Raw genomic sequence first — 21,117 nt, 5'->3', positions numbered from 1 at the left:
GAGCAATAAACAAAAAATGTAACCTGAACTTCACTGAAACTGAAAAACTTTTGTGCAAAGGACATTAACAAGAAAGTAAATAGGCAGTCTATAGGATGGGAGAAAATATTTGCAAATCATATATCTGATAAGGGTTTAATATCTAGACGAAAGGAAAGGAAAGGAAAGGAAAGGAAAGGAAAGGAAAGGAAAGGAAAGGAAAGGAAAGGAAAGGAAAGGAAAGGAAAGGAAAGGAAAGGAAAGGAAAGGAAAGGAAAGGAAAGGAAAGGAAAGGAAAGGAAAGGAAAGGAAAGGAAAGGAAAGGAAAAGGAAAGGAAAGGAAAGGAAAGGAAAGGAAAGGAAAGGAAAGGAAAGGAAAGGAAAGGAAAGGAAAGGAAAGGAAAGGAAAGGAAAGGAAAGGAAAGGAAAGGTAGGGGCAAGGGAGAAGGGGAGGTAAGAGAAAGTGGGGAGAGGGCAAGTAGGGAGCAAAGGACAGACATTTCTCCAAAGAAAATATATGAATGGCCAATAAGTGAATGAAAGGAGTTCAACATTCTTAGTCATTAGGGAAATGCAAATCAAACCAAAATGAGATCCTACTTAGCTTATGCATTTCTGATTAAGTAATAAAGTATTCATGTTCATGTGTTCAGGTCCCTTCTTAAAGACAACTGAGTAAAATCATGTAAAATTTAAATCTATGATGGCAACACAAGTATACATAAAACATTTTTAAAAATGAATACCATTATCCCACTCCTCGACCTATACCCAAAGGACTTAAAATCAGCATACTACAGAGATACAGCCGCCACATCAATGTTCACAGCTGCTCAATTCACCATAGCCAGAGTGTGGAACCAACCTAGATGCCCTTCAGTGGATGAATGGATAAAGAAACTGTGGCATATATATACAATGGAATATTACTCAGCTATAAAGAATGATAAAATTATAGCATTTGCAGGCAAATGGATGAAATTGGAGGATATCATGCTAAGTGAGATAAGCCAATCTCAAAAAACTAAAGGACGAATGATCTCGCTGAAGCGTATGAGGACAAATAATGGGGGGTAGGAGGGGGTTAGCGTTAGGGCTAGGGTTAGGTTTAGGGATAGGGATAAGGAGGGTGGTAAGAATGGAGGAAGGAAGGTCTGTATAGAGGGAAAAGAGGGATGGGAGGGGTGGGGGGAAGGGAAAAAATAACAATGAATCAAGTAACATTGCCCTATGTAAATTTATGATTTTTAATAAAAAATGGAAAAAAAAAAAAGAAAAAAAATGAGTACCATTAATACTATTTATTTATTTATTTGAAACAGTATCTTGTCTTTTTGTTGTTGTTGTTGTTTTGTTTTGTTTTGTTTTTTGTGGTGCTGGGGACTGAACTCAAGAACTTTGTAAGGCAAGCACTCTACCAACTGAACTATCCCCAGCCCAGTGTTCTTGTCTTTAACTCCTGGACTCAAGTGATTCTCCCACCTCAGTCTCAAAAGTGCTGGGATTACAGGCACATACCAGTGGTTCTGGCCATTATTACTGACAACATAACAAAATCTTTTTTTTCCCTCCCCAAATGATATGTCTTTGTTATATATATATTAGTTGTAGATGAACACAATATCTTTACTTAATTTTTATGTGGTGCTGAGAATTGAACCCAGTGCCTCAGACGTGTGAAGCAAGTGGCTCTACCACTGAGCCACAACCCGGCCCAACATAACAAAATCTTAACACAATAGTCAGCACTTTTATGTGAATTAAGATCACAAAGTTTAAAAAAAAAAAAAAAAAAAGAAAAGAAAAGAAAAAGAAGTCACAGTAAAGCTCATTTCTGATTATTTAATAATACAACATGAAAGTAGGTTTTGGAATAATCAGAGAAATAAAGAGCATATATGACAATTAATATGTATTTTTAAGTTTCCCATTCTGTGCTTTATTCTAAACATTGTGGTTTAGATGATATTATTGAATGAAATGTCTTAGTTTTAATGAATGTAAAATTGGTTGTATAAGATTTAACACTGAGAAAGCTGAGTAAAGAATACATGGGAACTGTCTGTACTATTTTTGCAACTTTAAAATTATTTCATATATATGTATATTGTGTGTGTGTAGTGGTACTGACAGTTAAAGCCAATCCTAGTTCTTTTTATTTTGCAATAGGGTCTTGTTAAGTTGCTTAGAGTAGCCTTGAACTTGTGATCCTCCAGCCTCAGTTTCCCAAATAGCTGGAATTATAGGCAAGCACCACTGCACCCAGCATCTTCTATATACCTTAAATCATATCTTGATTACTTCTAACACCTAATACATGTAAATGCTATGTAGAGAGCTGTTCTACTGCTTTGTTTAGTGAATAATGAGAAGAAAAAGCCTATATTCAATACAGATACTACTGTTCCTCTATTTTTGTTTATTATTTGCACAATCTTACAGTGCTTGGAACTCGAACCCGGGCCTCGAGCATGCGAGGCAGGCACTCTACCAGATGTGCTATATTGGCTGCATTCTGTTCCTCTATTTTTGATTCAGAAATATTTGTCAAAACTCAATTGAATCTATGGATATGAAACCATGGATACAGAGGGCCAACTATACTAAGATCATAAAATATATGTAAGGATGCCCAATTGTAACTTTTATAGCCTAAAAAAGAAAAAAAAACTTTAAAGGCTGGGTACTGAACCAAAGTCTCATGCATAGTAGGCAAGTGCTCGTCAAGTGAATCAGCATATGGCCTAAATTTTATATCAAAAGCAATGTTTCTACAGAATTTGCAAAACCTTTAACAGTGAAAATTCTTACAAAATTTAGATGTCATACAGTTTATTGGATGTGTTATGAAATGAATATTTGTATACACCCACAAATTCATATGTTAGTCCTTGCCTCTTCTATGTGATATATTTGAAGATGAAAACTTCGAATTCAAATGTAATTAGGGTTAGATGAGAATATGGGGGTAAAGTGCTGGTCTGATGGGATTAGTGCTTTATAATAAGAGACAACAGAGAACTAGCTCCAACTATCTCTCTGTCACAGGAAGGCACAGCAGGAAGGCAGCCTACTAGCAAGAGACCCTTACCATGCTGGCCCATACATCTTGGATTTAAGAATCTCAAGGATTGAGTAAATGAATTAGTAGTATTCTAAGCTACCCAGTCTATATTTTTAGCCACAAGTGACTAAGAGAACATGCTTTAGGAAAAGAGTATTAAAGCAATAGGGCCTATTTTTAAAATATTATTAAACCAATTAACATTTAAAAATCCATGTCCACAGTCAGTGGGGTGTAGCTCAGTAATAGTGCTGCTTAAGATGCACAAGGCACTGAGTTCAAACCCCAGCACACATATACATAAATAAAAACACAGCGCCCTGATATACTGAAATAGTAGTCAAATTACTACATCTTTACATTGTTGGGGGGGGGCTATAGAGATTAATATAATGTTAAGAGTCAAGTGGGTAGAGAATCAAGAGTCATTCTCCAGAATTAGAGGATAATGTGAAATAGCAAAATATTTTCATGTAGATTACCATGTAGTCTAAAATACACCATCTTACTAGTCACCTTTATTTCATGACTATGTTAGTGACATTCATTTATAAGCATTATATAGGAAAAATTATTTGTATACTATTTCAAAAAAGCAAAATCTTTATATTTTTGAAGCAAAGCTCTACATTCTGTTTTATAACACCCTAGTACTAAAAAGATCATTAATTAGCAAATACTTCTTTATACTTTCCACTCAGTTTTGCACCAAACAACAACTGCTCTGAAAAATAAAGTCCATTATTTTGTAGTGAAATACATGTGAATACATGATTTTAATACGGTTTGTGAAGCAAGTGGGACCCACTGATTGTCCACTTCTGAGCTCAAAATAATATGTAACAGCAAACTATTATTTTTTAAAACTTACTTAACACAGTACAAAGCAGAGAAGACTGGATTGTGCAATACAGTCATTGGTAGAAATTTCATATTAAATTCCTTCCTTTCTCCATGTTTTCTCTTTATAAATTTCACAGACATGGTAATAATACAGAAATTTTAAAATAATTAAATTCATTCATAGAAAGTAAACTTAATTTTTTGAACTGTAGTATTTAATAAATTGTAACCAAAGTTCCTGATTTTTAAAACTTGCTGTAATAACCTATTTTCTATTGATAACAATCTTTATAATATTTATTTTTAAATGCTCATTAAGTTAATTTACCAAAACTCCTTTAACAATTCTTATGTTTTAGAATTTGTATTGGATTGTGCTTATATATTTTTTTGTTGTTGAAAAACTGTTTCCCCCTCCCTTCTCAGGTAACAAATAACCTTGTAGTAATATATTTGGGTGACTAGCAATTCAACACCAAGGTCCATTTTGTTTATATCATGGAAGATAATACACATGGGTAGGAGGAAAGCAACTCAAGAGCATACCTTTGGCCAGAGCAATTAATCCCAGATTTGTGAATCACAAATATTGACACTGGCTCATAAATACAATTCTGATATAATTTCCCAGAGTATAGCCAAGCATGTGATTAGAGCCTCTTATGATGCTTTTACTACCTCAAATTTAAATTTTATTTTATTTTTTGGGTAGGGAGGGTAAGGGACTGCCTTTTGAAATTTAAGCGACAAGCTCCTCTCTCTAAATTACTGGGGGCTGCCTTGAATCCTCCTACCTCTTCTTCCCAAGTAGCTGGGATTATAGGTATGTGCCACTGCATCCAGCTTCAAATTTGATTTCTAACTATAATCTATCTTTTCATTAAAAACAAAAGTTTGCCATGTATGATGGTGCATACCTATAATTTCAGCCCCTCAGAAGGCTGAGGCAGAAGAATTGCAAGTTCAAGGCCAGCTTCAGCAACTTAGTGAGGCTCTAGGCAACTAGGGCAGGACTGTCCAAAAAAAAATCAAAAGGGCTGGGACATAGATCAGTGATAAAATGCCCAGGGATTAAATCCCCATTACCAAAAAAAAAAAAAAAAAAAAAGTATGGAAATGCATGTACTTTGAGAAAAATTTACTATGAATATGACATATATTTTTTAAAATTTGGTACTGGAGATTGAACCCAGAGGTACTTTACCACTGAGTTACATTCCAGTCCTTTTAATTTTCATTTTGAAAGAGGGTCTTACAAGGGTGCTGAGGCTAGTCCAGAACTTACTTGCAATCTGCCTGTCTCAACCTCCGCAATCACTGAGATTATAGGCATGCACCACTGTGCCAGGCAAAAATATTTTAAATATCACCATCTAATGCTAATTCTTGAGAGATGTGAACAACTTAAGTAGTAAAAGACCAGAAAGAGGAGTTTAATTAACAACTACGACTTGTTTAGAGCTTTGAGTCCTTTTTCTTATTTGTTTCTTTTGTAAGAGGGGTCTCAAAATCAGGTAACTGTGATAGGAATAAATGAGTATATGACCTTAAGGAGGCCAGTCCTCACTTTTCTCTTGCTACCTAAAATCTATCAATACTATGTAGGTTTTGTTATTATTATAATAGTTGCAAGAGCTTAACCAGACACCAAGTCTGTTGATGACTTGATCTTGGGACTTCCTGGATCTTAGCACTGTCAGCAATAAATTTCTGTTGGTTATAAATTCCTCAGTCTAAGATACTTTGTTGTTGCAGCCCAAATGGATTAAAATAGATAACAAAATACTTCTGTGAATATTGAACTCAGTTTAAATTCATGAAACAATGAATTATTTCTATAGACCCTTTCCTACAACAGAATAACTTTGTTTCACAGGATAGTATAATCACTGTATTATGACTATGTTATTCTGGGAGCTAAATTCTGGCAAGGAAACTATATATTACCTTTTCAGCACCTGTCCTGTTTGTAAAAGTAAAGAAAACTGAAGACATCTTACAGAAAAGGCAGATCATAGAAAATAACAAAGATGCTTCAAAATGCTAATGCTTCATTCTAACATCATGAATTAGCCCAAAGCTAAGAATGCTTCAAACAACAAAACTAGAAAAGCTTCCTGCAAGCATGTTGACTTGTCCAATAGAAGAACCTCACCTTGGATTTATTCCAAAAGAGGCTCTCAAATGCTCAGCAGCAACTCCTGAAAGGAGGCCAGTCCAAATGTAGTAGGATTAATCCCCCCAAAAAGCTGAATCTCTGATCAAAGCAACGGGTGACCCTTGCTGTGAAGTTAGAGGATAAGTACACAAATAAATTTGCATTACTTTATCTATTAAATTTTAAAAATGCAAATGTTAACACATGGGCATTATAATCTTTAGCAATCAGCTGCAAAGATTTTAAGCCTCAATCTTTAACTTAAATATACATGGGCTATTATAAAACTACTCTCAATTTTTAAATAATTAAACCAGAGACTCCTAAATAAAAGTGCAAAATCATGAACACTCTTCTGTAGCTACAGCATTACCATCACAACATATGGAGATATACAGGTTTTGTGTATGTGCATGTATTGCTGGGGATTGAACCTATTGCCTCAAGCATGCTAAACATAGGTTTTACCACTAAGCTACAATCCCAACCCAATAGGCTATTTTTAAAAGTATTGATGTGAGAAATTAATCTGCAGAGAAATATATGATGGACATCTCTTACCTCATAAATGTTGGGGTGCCACATTTTGGTCAAGAATCTGAAGGTAGGTGGTGAATATGGGTAGTCAATAGGAAATTTAATATGTGCCTGGAAAGAAAAAAAAGAAATGCTAATAAATGAGACAAGTTATTCACCTGCCTAATAACTCACCCATCCACACTCCACAGAAACAAAGCTTATTTCTAGAGAGTACACGCCTGAGAATAAAATAACTCATTTGTACTATTGTTACTATCCCTAGTGCCGCAGGGTTACTAGCATGTTCCCAAAGCATCCCTTCAAATATTTATAAATGACAATGTTAAATCAAAGTTCACAGGTATTCCCAGCTAGTACAATATTTAATTCACAGGTGTGAAAAGTTATGGTATATGTGTGTGTGTATGCACTTATGCTACAGAATACAGAACAAAGATAATATTTTTTTCTTTTTAATTTAAAATTCCAGAAATAACAAATGCTAACATCTTGATATAGTTCCTTTCAGTAGTTTTTAGATTTACATGTATGTTCATTTCCTTATAAAATTTATCTTTAAATATATGAACACAATCTATTTTGTACTCAGCTTTTTTGCCTATATTAGCTCATGAATACCATTTCATGTCATAAAATATTCAATATATGCATGATTGTTAGTATTAACATATTATTCCATCTAGATGAATTATTTTTTAAAACTATTTTCTTATTTTGGAGAATTTAGACTGTTTTCTCACTCTTTTGCTATATTAAGTACTATCACAGTGAATGTCCTTGGCAGTATCTCATTTAAAATGGGAAAGAATTCTGAAAAACAACCCTGGAAAATTCTTTCTTGTATAAAAGCAATAAGAAAACTGTCCAAAATTGTATGGATCAAAGTTTTCAAAATTCTAGAAGATCACCAAAAGCTTGTAGCAATATATTGAAGTATATATTCAATACAGGAAGTATATATTCAATGAAAATGAATAATAAGAACAACAAGCTTTATAGGTTTAACTCAAACTAGTCCAATCCTATAAGCTCAGCAGTAGCCTTAAATATCTCACATTCAAATCTGTCGGGCATGGAAGAAGACAGTATGGCCTGGAAATTCCTCAAACCCTACTACCCACAGGGAACTGTCATTATTAGACATGCCTACTGATAATCTAGAAGACCCCTCCAGCAAGGCTATTTGATCTGACTTGGAGTTTGGCCAATAAGGAAACATTTTTCCCTGAAGGCACTTAATTATTTACTTCAAAGTTGCCTGAAGGGTGGAGGAACAGGGACAGGATAGGACCAGAATAAAACACACTAACCAAAAAAAGAAAAAATTGGAGTACACACCATTGATAAAGCACTGTCAACATTTCTACAGATCTAGAAGACTATGCCAATGGTACAGTACATTCCTAAGGCTTTGGGTATGATCAAGAACGACTTAGGAAGGCCCTAAGCTCACATCTCTGACTTACATGCAAGTAGGAAGTGAAAGCTAAGACAGAGTTTGCAACAGTTTGGCTGAATGTTAAAAAGAATGCCCAAACACACACAGAAACCCAGGTAATTCACTGGTTCCTGCACATTAAGGAAATCTCTGTCTAATCATTAGCTGACCACTAGGCTAAATAAGTGAAGAATTCACTGGCTATAAGAAAGGATAGAGGTATTATAAAATTAGATTAAAATAAAGTCACTAAGTAAGCAATTTCAACAGTAACAACAATCCTAGGGAAGGGAACAATCTAATTTCCATAACTTTCAAATTATATTATTTAAATATCCAATAAAAAAGTATTTTAAGACATAAAGAGAAACAAAGTATAGGTCATAAACAAGGAAAAAACAACCAGTACAAAGTGGGAACCCAGATGTTGAATTTACTGAACAATGCCAGGCATGATGGCACACACCTGTAACCCCAAGGACTGGGGAGGCAGAGGCAGGAGGATCACGAGTTCAAGGCCAGCCTCAATAAAAGTTAGGTGCTAAGCAACTCAGTAAGACCCTGTCTCTCAATAAAATACAAAATAGGGCTGAGGATGTGGCTCAGTGGTCGAGTGTCTGAGTTCTATCCCTGGTACCCAAAAACAAATAAATAAATAAATAAATAAAAAGACTTTGAATGACTATTTTGAACAATTCAAAGGATTAAAGGAAAGCATTGTGTCTCATAACTTTTCCATGGAGGAAGGGGAAAGAGAAGCAAGAAGAAAAGGATGACACTGGATTCAGGAGTCCTGGGTTCTGGCTCTGGTACTCTTTTCTAGCCCTCTACATTTGGCAAATCACTTAAATCTCTAGACTTCAATTTCCCTTTTGTATGAAATGGTGAAAAAACAATGACTACAGAAAGCTATCAGAAGGACGCCAGGCGAGGTGGCACATGCCTGTAATCTCAAAGATTTGGGAGAATGAGGCAAGAAGATTCCAAGTTCCAGGTCAGCTTCAGCAACTTAGTGAGATTCTAAATTAACTAAATGAGACCTGTCTCAAAATAAAAAAAGTAAAAAAGACCGGGAATGTGGCTCAATGGGGTTAAGTGACCCTAGGTTCAATCCCTAGTACCAAAGAAACAACAACAAAAAAAGAAAGTTATCGTAAGGATAACATACAAATTTTAAAAGACTGTAAAAAATAATAAGAAAAACTGATTTAAATTATCAAATCAAAATTTAAATTATTTTCAAGCATTAATATTTTCCAAAACTAGTAAAAGGAGAAAACCTTAAAGCTTAATATATCAGAACACTTGTTCTCATTAATTTCCAATCCTAATATCAAAGTATGACCTAAATAGATTATAAATTTATGAAAGAAAAAGAAATTTAAACATTGACTAGCTACTAAGGGATTAATTATTTCAGCTAATTGTATTACAGTTAGTTTTCAAAAACTTTATAGTTTAGAAATACATTCTAGCCAGGTGAGGTGGCACACACCTATAATCTCAGCAGCTCAGGAGACTGAGGCAGGAGGATCGTAAGTTTGAAGACAGCCTTGGCAATTTGGCAAAGCTCTAAGCAACTTAGAGAGACCCTGTCTCTAAATAAAATATAAAAAGGGCTGGGGATGTGGCTCTGTGATTAAGCACCCCTGGATTCAATCTCTTATAGCAAATAAATAAATAAATAAATAAATAAATAAATAAATAAATAAATAAATAAATAAATAAATAAATAAATAAATAAATAAATGGATAAGAAATTCTTTAATACTACCTCAGCTGTCTACTTTCATATTATGGAAATTTTTAAACATAAAAGGAGCTTTAAAAAATTGACTAATACACAATTACTTTAAAAAAAAAGTTTTAGGATGCTTTACATTACCGAAATCATATTTATGCACCAAGTATCACTGCTATCCAAGAAAATACGATGGAATTCAGCAGGGTGACTATAAAGTTCATATAAAAGTACATAAAAATACATTTTTAAATTAAAAACAAACAGTAAAGGGAAGGAATTTACCTCAGCAGAGAGAAGCATCCTATAAAGTTATTAAAATTAAAAGAGGAATGACGCACAGACAAGATCAATGCTATAGAAATACAATACAACATGTTTATTCAGAAAATAATAAAAATGACATTTCAAATAATTAGGGAACGGACCCAAGTAATATTGGGAAAAATGATTTCACTTTACATAAAGATACCTGTGAACATACGAATTGAAACTCAGATCTTGATTTTAAAGAGAAATAGATAAAATCTCATCTTTGAGAAGAATCAACAAGACTAGTGAAGATCTAGATAATCCTTGATCTAAGTTTTTTCTTTGTTTTTATTTTTAATGCTGAGGACTGGAACCCAGGGTTTTACACATGCTGAGCACCCACTCTACCACCACTGAGGTATGCCTCCAATTCTCTCCAAGTATTAAAGAGTTTACCATACTAGCAGCAAAAGATCAACTGTTCTGTACCCATAGCAGCAAAGAGTCACCAGAAGCAGTTTTACATTGCTTCATCAATACCTGAGTTTTATAGCTATGGAACCAAAGAACCAATTTTAAATCCCATTAAACAGAAACTTGTTAACATGTACAAGGCACTGAGCTCAAACTCCAGTACCACCTGCACATAGACAAAAACTAATAAAACAGGATGTGAGGGCGATCTGGCTGCGACATCTGTCACCCCATTGATCGCCAGGGTTGATTCGGCTGATCTGGCTGGCTAGGCGGGTGTCCCCTTCCTCCCTCACCGCTCCATGTGCGTCCCTCCCGAAGCTGCGCGCTCGGTCGAAGAGGACGACCTTCCCCAATAGAGGAGGACCGTTCTTCGCTCAAGGGTATACGAGTAGCTGCGCTCCCCTGCTAGAACCTCCAAACTAATAAAACAAACAAAAACCAACTTGCATCAGTTACCATGTTTTGGCATACCAACCTATCAGTAATAGGTTCTTTTTCTGAAAACTAGTCAACTGACATTTAGGAATGATTACGTTTTAATACCAACTATTATTATTAACTGTTTCACTTCAAGTAACCATAATTCCATAGCAAATGCCAATCTATCATGCCTATATCCATCAATCACTGAACTTCACACACTTATCAAAAATTCTACCTAATAGTAGTGGTCTTAAGAGAGACCCACTGTCCAACACTCTTAAGCAGTAAACTCAGTTTTTTGCTTTCTAAGAACTGAATAGTGATATATTCACTATCTTCACACTATAATCTTTATAAACAAAAGACAAATAGATATGAAACAGGAATATATGTAAGACGTTAATTGAAAAAGGCAAAGCAGTATACAGAATGATACTATTTTAAAATAATTTTTTATACATCAGTACGGTATATTTTTCATAAGCATTACTGTATAATGTACTATATAAAAAAAAAGAATTCCTGATCATAATAATGATTATCTCCAGGTGAAAGAACAGTGGTGGGAAGTAAAATTGGGGCACTGAAAAAATAAGTCTTGGATGCTATAGTACACTCATGTAGACCCAGGGAACTCAGATCAAAAAACAAATAAGTAAATAAATAAAATTAAAAAGTGATAAAATGAACATACATTGTTTTTTACCTCCCCCTGCCTCACTCTCTGGAGATTGAATCTGGGGCCTCCTTACACAGTAGGCAAAAGCCCTAACACTGAATATCATTCTCAGCCTGGATATGTATTTTTTTTATAAATTGAAAAAAGAAACTGAAGAGTTCTGCTCATAAATCATCTGTAAGTTCACTATACCTGCTTTGCACTGAATGAGAAACTCAGAGGCCTTATAAAAATTATGTTATAAAATATTTAATTAAAGTAACTGAAATACATTAATATGATTGAAATACATTAATATGGTTGGACATGGTTTGCACATGTGTACTTCCAGCTATAGGGAACTGAGATGTGCTTCTCTTGTGCCAGACTAGCTCATACGCAGGGTAAGCCAGACTCCGGGAGTTGGATGGAAGCAAGCTTGTGGTGAGCAGCTTGCAAATTCGTTTATTGTGGGACTGGCTATACACTTTATAGGTTTCTTGCCCAATCACAATGTGCCACGGGGGATCAGACCACCAGGTTCCTATACGGGTTCCCTAGGTAACACTGAGTCAATTTGGGGCAGTTGTGTGCTTTCCTAGGTAGCCAAAGTGGAACGCTCCTCCCCTGTAAGTTTTCCTTACACACTTGAGACGTTCACTCTGCCAGCCAAGAACTAGGATTTCTCCCAACACTAAGGCAGGAAGATCACAAATTCAAAGTAAGCCTGAATAACTTGCAAGACCTGTCTCAAATAAAATTAAAAGTCAGTATACTAAATGATATATGCACACCCATGTGGAAATAGCACAATTTCACTATAGCTAAATCATGGACACTAGGTGTCAATCAACAGATGACTGGATAAACAAAATGTGATATCTACCCAATGAACTTTTATTCTGCCATAAAGAATAATAATATGTCATATGCTGAAAATGAATGGAACAAAGAGTTAAATGAAATTAATAGATACAGAAAATCAAGGGTTATATGTTTTTTCTCATGTGGAAGCTAGGGGGTGGGGGAGGGGGGGGACTCATGAAAAAGACGGGAGACCAGTAGAGGAAAGGAAAGGGATAAAGGGAGAGAAGACGGAAGGTACTAGGGATTGAAAAGTGGTCAAATTATGTATATTGATGCACAATATCACAGTTAAACCAAACTATTCTGTATAATTTTTACTGCACACATACAAAAAAACAGGACTGGGGAATGTAGCTCAGCAATAGAACACTGCTCACATAAGCGAGGTCCTGGGTTTGATCCCAAGTATAGAAACAAAACAATTTTTAAAAATGTAGTTTTATATATGAAATTTTTTACTGTGATATTTTAAAATATACTTATGTGCACATGTAGTCTTTGAGTCATACTTAAACTTCTAGCAAATCATACCATTGGGGAGTCTTGTATGTGAGGATCACATGTGGAATTATTTGTACTTTGCAATTATAACTGCATATACTTAAGTATTGGTTCTTCTGCAGTGATATTTTTTTTAATTGAAGTATAAATAATGACCTTTTTTTCTTAACATGCTATCTGGCCTATCTGTTTAAACTATAAAAGAGAAGATTAATAATAGTTACTATAATCTAATAGCCTAAGTTGTTTGTTCATTTTTAAATTATATGAGACCATTTTATCATTAGTGATAAGGAAATGGGGGACAAAAAGTAAGAGGACAAATAGAAGAAGAAAATTATTTTAATTTACCTATTAGATCTTATCCATTATATGTGAAACTGTTAGTATACTAAAGTATAATGCTTAATTAAATTCACACACACACCAAAAAAAAAAAAAATTAAATATATGAAATTCACCCTTTGAAAAAATTGATCCCCTTCACCCCCATACTGGGGATTGAATGCAGGGTCTGGCACATGCTAGGCAAACACTGTACAATGAACTAATTTCACAGCCCTTTTAAATCTATTTTAAGACCTTTAAGATCCTGTCTCATTAAATTGCCCCAAGTTGGCTTGAACTTGGGATCTCTCCGCTTAGCCTCCTGAGTAGCTGGAACTACAGTCATTTGCCACCTTGCCTACCTTGGATTAAACTTTGAGATTGAAAATTTTAACCAATAAAGACTCATAATTTAACTTTGAAGCCTACAGCACATTTTATATCAGCACTAGATTGAGTCTGTCACTCTGTTCTTCACATAAACCATCACTGAGTAATTTGTTTTCACTGTTGGTTGGCAGATTTTTGAAGATTTCAGCAAATTAATTAAAAAAAAAAACATGCTTTTACTGCTTTTGCTGATGTCATGTTGAAAACATCCTATGGCAAATATGAGCTGATGACATAGCAGAAAAATTTAGCAGTGGGAGTATCTTCATTTCACACTAAATCTACACACTGATCCAAATACAAAAAGCAAACACTCTACAATTTTGTCAACTGAGTTACTGTCAAGTATAAATGTGTTTAGGATTGGGGAACATTTTCTTACTCTATATTTAAAGTATGCTAATAAACATGTTGCATTTTATATGGGATAAATTTCATTACTCATACATGTATTTTTGTAACTATTCAAACATCATATCAGAATAATTAATGAGATAACAAAATTACTTGAATACTGCACACTAGAGGTCATCAAAATTTTATCTGAAGGTGATGTGAACTTGGCTTTACATGTATATATATGTATCTCCCCATACTGGGGGTGTACCCAGGGACACTCTACCACTAAGCTATGTTCCCAGTCCCTTTATTTTTTATTTTGAGACAGGATCTCACTTAGTTGACCAGGCCAGCCTTAAACTTGCTATCCTCCTGCGTCAGCCTCCAGAGTAGCTGGAATTACAGGTGTGCACCACCATGCCAAATTTGTCCTTGATTATATTTCCTGAGTCTCACTGGTTATACTTCCTACATGTCTCAAAATATATCTTGCATTTGTTGCTACTCTTCCTGTCTTTGCTTACAAGTGTGTTTTATACATTCCTTTCCCTCTGTGTGGTGTCTTTCTACCTTGTCCTCAGTTTAGCTAAAGTTTCATCCTTCACTATAAATCTTCCTGAACATCTCAGCCAGCAATAGGCATTTCTTTCACAGTGCTCTCTGGGCACATAGTAGATATCACATTTAAGGCACTTAATTTGTAATCATATTTTCATATAATCACATAAATTAACACTTACTCATATTAATGCTGAGTGTATAACTAAAGAGAGATATCTGGTGACTTCAGTGATTCTTTTTTTAAACCTCATTTTAGAAGTGATCTGAACATTTTAAGGAGGACAAAGGTAGTAATTAATGGTACAGAAATTATTTTGGTGGTACTAGCTCTTTCAAACAAAGATTTAAGGAGTTACTTGAAACAGAAAGTGTAAACAGTGTCTCAGGATCTAAATTACTTCTGTTAACAGCAGTGTGTCTTCAGGTGTAACTATCAGATTTATTTTTTGTATTTCTTGGTATAGCAACTGGGGGGATATTAACTTGGTAAAAAAACACTCCTGGGTTCAATCCCCATTACCACTACATACACAGAAAACAATAGCCAAAATAATTCTGGGGGGGAAAAAAGTTGGACATACACTACTAGATTTCAAGACTTACCTACCATAAGGCTAGAGTAATTAAGCCTATCCTACTGGTACAATGAAAGACAAACAAATGGATAGAAAACAATGTCCATAACTCAGTACATACGGTCATCTAATTCAGTGAGGGATAGTCTTTTCAATAAATGCCACTGAAGCAACAAGATATCCACAGAGAAAAAAAAAAAAAAACAAAACTTTGACCCATATAGCAAATTATATTTATGGATAGACCATGGACATAACTAAAGCTGGGCATAGAGGCCCACACCTGTAATCCTTGCTACTCTAAAAAGGCAAGAGGACTCCATGTTTGAGGACAGGTATGGCAACTTAATGAGACACTGTCTCAAAAGAAAAAATAATAGTTGGGTGAGGTGGCGCATACCTATAATCCCAGCCACATGGGAGGCTGAGGCAAGATGATCTCAAGTTTGAGACTATGTTCAGCAATGTAGCAGGCCGCAAGGAATTAAATGAGACCCTGTCTCAAAATTTTAAAAAAAGGGGGGGAAGGGGGGCTCAGTGGTAGTGTGTCCCTGGATTCAATCTCCAGTACCACACCAAAAAAATACATAAGGTGGGGGAAGGGGAAGTGAAACTAAAACTATAGAGTTTGTAGAAGAAAATGAAAGATTATCTTTACAGAGCAATCAGATAAGAAAAAAGAAATACATGAAATTCAAACTGGAAAGAAAAAGGTAAAATCTCTGTTCATAGATGGCATGATCTTATATACAGAAAAAAAAAAAGATTACACATACACATCTTCCAATTAGAAATAATAAATCTAGCAAAGTGGCTGAACATAAAATCTACATCCAAAAATCAGCTGCAGAGCTGGGCATGGTGGCACATGGCTGTAATCCCAGCAATTTAGAGGCTGAGACAGAAGGATCACAAGTTCAAGTCTAGCCTAGGCAATTTAGTGAAATTCTGTCTCAAAATAAAAACTAAAAAGGACTGGGGAAATAGATATAACTCAGCAGTAAAGTTCCTCTAGGTTCAATGCCAGTATGTATATATGTATAAATAAATTAATTAATTAATATCAACTGTGTTTCTATACACTAACCGAGAATCTGAAAAGAAACTTAAGAAAACAATTCCAGTGCTGGGGATGCAGCTCAGTGGTAGAGTGCTTGCCCAGCATGCTTGAGGCCCTGGGTTCAATTACCAATACTGAAGGGGGAAAAGAAGAAAACAATTATATTAATAACAGCATCAGAAAGAATGAAGTATTTAGAAATAATCGAGGAAGCAAAAGATCTGTACACTAAAAACTATGAAATACTGGGAAAAAAATTGAAAAGATGCAAAAGACATACTCATGTTCATGGGTGATGGTGGGTTTTTTTTGGGGGGAGGTAGGGGTAGCAGATACTGGGGGTTTAACCCAGGGATGTTTTACCACTGAGCACATCCTCAGTCCTTTCATTTTTTTATTTTGAGACAGTGTCTAAATTGCTTAGGGCCATGCTAAATTGCTGAGACTGGCCTTCAACTTGTGATCCTCCTGTCTCAGACTCCTGAACCACTGGGATTACAGGCATGCTCCACCATGCCCAGCTGGAGTTCATTAATGTGAAGAGTTTATTATTTCTAAAACTACCTAAAGTAACATAAATAGAAAGACATCCTCAAACTTATAGGTTGGAATCCATTATTATTAAATGTTAATAGTATCTGAAGTGAATGGCAATTATAAAAAATACAAGCAATAAGAGTTGGCGAGGGTATGGGGGAAAAGGTACACTCATACATTGTCAGGTGCGACTGCAAACTGGTGCAAACACTTTGGAAAGCAGTATGGAGATTCCTAAAAAAACTCAGAATGGAACCACCATTTGACCCAGCTCTCCCACTCATCGGTTTATACCCAAAGGACTTAAAACCAGCATACTACAATGACACAGCCACGTCAATGTTTACAGCAGTTCAATTCACCATAGCAAAACTATGGAATGAACCTAGATGCCCTTCAATAGAGGAATGGATAAAGAAAATGTGGGGGCCGAGGCTGTGGCTCAGTGGTAGAGTGCTTGCCTAGCATGTGTGAGGCACTGGGTTTGATCTTCAGCACCACATAAAAATACGTGAATAAAATAAAGGTCTATCAACATATAAAAAAAATTAAAAAAGAAAATGTGGAACATATACACAATGGAATATTACTCAGCATTAAAGAAGAATGAAATTATGGCAGTTGCAGGTAAATGGATGGAGCTGGAGAATATCATGCTAAATGGAGTAAGTCAATTCCAAAAAACCAAAGGTCAAATGTTCTTTCTGATAAACAGATACTGATCCATAGTCAGAGGTAGGTAGGGAAGAATGAAGGAACTTTGGATTGTGCAGAGGGAAGGGAGGGAAGGAGTGGGGTGGATGGGGATGGGAAGGATGGTAGATTGAGACAAGCATTATTACCCTGTATACATGTATGAAAAAAAATTTAAATCAAAATAAAATAGTATCTTAAGTGACCAACAGATGTAATGCAATCTGTATCAAAAGGCCAAGGATATTTTTGCTGAAGTAGAAAAATCCATCCAAAAATTCCTAAAAATGCAATCTCCAGGAAACTTGAATAGCCAAAACAATCTTGAAAGAATAAAATTGAAGTTCTCATACTGATTTCAAAACTTACTAAAAGGCTACAGTCATCAAAACACTCTGGAACTAGCATAGTAACAGACATAAAGATCATCTCTGGAATAGAAAAGAGCACCCAGGAAAAAACCCTCACACAAACAGTCAAATGATTTTCAACAAGAATGCCAAGACCACTTAATGGGGAAATAACAATCTTCAAAAAGTAATCCCTGCAAAGATTGAATGTGGGCCTTTATCTAAGACCATACACAAGAATTACTTCATAAAAGACCTACATATAAGGTCTAAAATTATAAAATTCTTAGAAAAAAAAAAAAAAAAAAACCAACAAAACAAGGAAGAGGTTCATGACATTGATTTCAGCAATGACTTCTTGGGGAAAATTCCAAAAGGAAACTAATTAAAGAAAATCTCAAGTACTTGAAAATTTAAAGCTTTGGTGCATCAAAGAACTACAAACAGTGAAAAGGAAACCTGAAATGGAAAAAAAAAAATCTATCATCTATCTGATAAGGAGATAATATCCATAATACATAAAGAATTAAAACAACAAACATGATTTTAAAAAACCAAAACAGAAAAGGGACATAAATAGATGTTTAAAGAAAATACACAAATAGTCAATAAGCATATGAAGATACTTACCATCATTAATCATTAGGGAAATGAGATACTACTTCACATCAATTAGGATGGCTAGTATCATTCGTAAATAAATAACAGGGGCTGTGCTGTAGCTCAATGGTAAAGTGTATATTTACCAGGCAGGAGGCCCTGGGCTCAATACACAGCACCAAAAAAAAAAAAAAAAAAAAAAAACCAAAATCCAGAAAATAACATTGCTGAGGATATGGAGAAACTGGAAACCTTGTGCACTGCTGGTGGGAATGTAATTTGGTGCATGTACGATGAAAAAAAGAGTATGATGGGGCTGAAGTGTAGCTCAGGGGTAGAGCATTTACCTACCATGGCACAAGGCCTGGATGGATTCCATTCCCAGCACCACCAAAAAAAACCAAAACCAAAAAACCAAAAAACCAAAAACAAACAAACAAACAAACAAAAAAAAAAAACCCACCACAAACAAACAACAACAACAAAAAGTTGTGGCCACAGGACAATGATTCCTCAAAAAATTAAGCAAATGATTAGCATATGATCCAGAAATTTCACTTCTGAGTATATGCTGAAAAGAATGGAAAGCAAAGACGCCAAGAGGTACTTTCCCATTCCTGATGATGGCACCTTATTCACAACAACCAAAAGGTAAAGCAACTGGAATGTCCACTGATGGATAAGTGGATAAAAAAATATATGGTATACATACCATGGAATATTATTTAAATTTTAAAAAATTCTGAAACATGCTACAAAATGGATGAAACTTGATATTATGTTACAACAGTCATGAAAGGACAAATTTGAAGCTGCTCAAATGGAGAGCTGGAAAAGAACAAATAAAGTGAACTAATTACTTAATAGATTACTATAACAGCAATGAGAATGAGTGATTCTCAATTACACAAAATAATACAAATAAAACACATTAATGTAACTTCAAGAGAAATAAGCCAGACACATAACACTCACATTGTATAACTCCATTATGAAATTCAAGAAAAGGTAAATCTAATCTATGCTGTTAGAAATTAGGATAGTGATTATCTAGTGGATGGGAGGACAGTTCTGGAAAGAAGCACAAGAAAGTTCTATATTGCTTGTAATGTTCTTTTTTCATGATCTTGGTACTATATAAATAGGTGCCCCAATTAGAAAAATTCACCAATCTGTATACTTAGTTTATGTGCCTTACTGTATTCATGTTTTGATAAGATTAAAATTTTCTCCTCGTAATAAAAAAGTTAAGTTAGCTGGGCATGGTGGTGCACACCTGTAATCCCAGTACATCGGGAGGCTAAGGCGGGAATATCATAAGTTTGAAGCCAGTGTTAGCAAGTTAGTGAGGTCCTAAGTAACTTAGTGAGATTCTGTCTCAAAAAATAAAAGGGGCTGGGGTTAAGGCTCAGTGGTTATGTTCCCCTGGGTTCAATCCTTGGTGCAAAAAAAAAGTTAAAATATAACAACCTTGTGTATTTCAACATTTTGGAACAAGATTTATATTTCTGGCAAACTTCAAAGATAAATTACTGATAAGCACATTAGAAAGCTAACTAATGGGAGGTATAAAGGTTGATCAACTCTAGCAAAAATGAAACACTACATGTGATTGAAAATGTACAATGGCATATGGGGTTAATGTATTTATGAGATAGGGTGTTATCATAATGAGGGAAATTTTCATCTTCCATAGCACAAATTTAATAGTTAATAGCAAACTGAACAACAACAACAAAAATGAGAAACAGAGCTGACAATATGGTCCAACTGGTACGGTGGTTGCCTAGAATGAGGAAGGGCCAGAGTTCAAGTCCCCAGCACCGTGTGATGGACAGACAGAGGAACAGACACTTTTGGACTGGGGATATGGCTCAGTTGGTAGAGTGCCTGCCTCATAAGCACAAGGCCCTTGGGTTCAATACCCAGTACCACAAAAAAACAAAAGAGAGAAACAGTCATAAAGATATTTGGAAGTATGGGAGCAATATAAGACAGAAATGGTTCAAAGTAATTGGGGAACCATGTTATCGGGAGGAAGGGGTTGGGTTAGTGCAGCAATCCACTGTTTTTATTTTAAATCTTATAAACCGTATAGCAATTTACTAATCAAGGTTTTGTATCTATACTAGTAAAATGTCAATAATACTAAAGCATAAAATGAAAGTACATCAAGTTAAAGTTAGTAGATATTAAGATAAAAATAAAGTATATTCTTTCTAAATTTTTCATGTAAAAACATTTTTTTTTGCAGGGGTGGTACTGGGGGTAGCTGGGACCAGTGGTGAACACATGTAATCCTGTAGCTTGGGAGGCTGAGGCAGGAGGATCACAAGTTCAAAGCCAGCTTCAGCAACTCAATGAGACCCTGTCTCTAAATATTTTTAAAAGGCTAGGGATGTGGCTCAGTGATTAAGCACCTCTGGGTTTAATTTCTGGTACCAAAATAAAAGTGGGGGTGCCCTACCACTGAACTACATCCCATGCCCTTTCTATTTTATTTTTGAGACAGGATCTTGCTAAATTGCTGAGGTCAGCCTTGAACTTGTGATCCTCCTGCCTTGGCCTCCCAAGTAGCTAAAATTACTGAGTAGATAGGTTTACAGGAACACAGCACCATATTCCACTATGAAAAACTTTCATTCTACCAGGTACTTTTGACGGGAATGACACCAAAAGATTAAAAACTCTAAAGAAAATAATTAATTTTGTAACACTAAAATTGAACAATTCTATGTAATAAA

The 21,117-nt window shown here is 35.1% G+C and overlaps 1 protein-coding gene across 1 annotated transcript in view; it reads right to left on the bottom strand.

Moving 5' to 3' along the window:
* Nucleotides 1–21,117, bottom strand: part of UBE2R2 (ubiquitin conjugating enzyme E2 R2) — a 106,510-nt gene that overhangs the window by 31,530 nt on the left and 53,863 nt on the right. Inside the window, exon 2 of the mRNA XM_079113274.1 lies at nt 6,606–6,692. Within this exon, the coding sequence (XP_078969400.1) occupies nt 6,606–6,692 (87 nt within the window). The remainder of the gene's footprint in view (nt 1–6,605; nt 6,693–21,117) is intronic.

The sequence above is a fragment of the Sciurus vulgaris genome, assembly GCF_902686455.1.
Source record: "Sciurus vulgaris genome assembly, chromosome: 15".
In the NCBI taxonomy this organism is placed as follows: Eukaryota; Metazoa; Chordata; class Mammalia; order Rodentia; family Sciuridae; genus Sciurus; species Sciurus vulgaris.
This window is presented reverse-complemented; position numbering and strand designations above follow the sequence as displayed.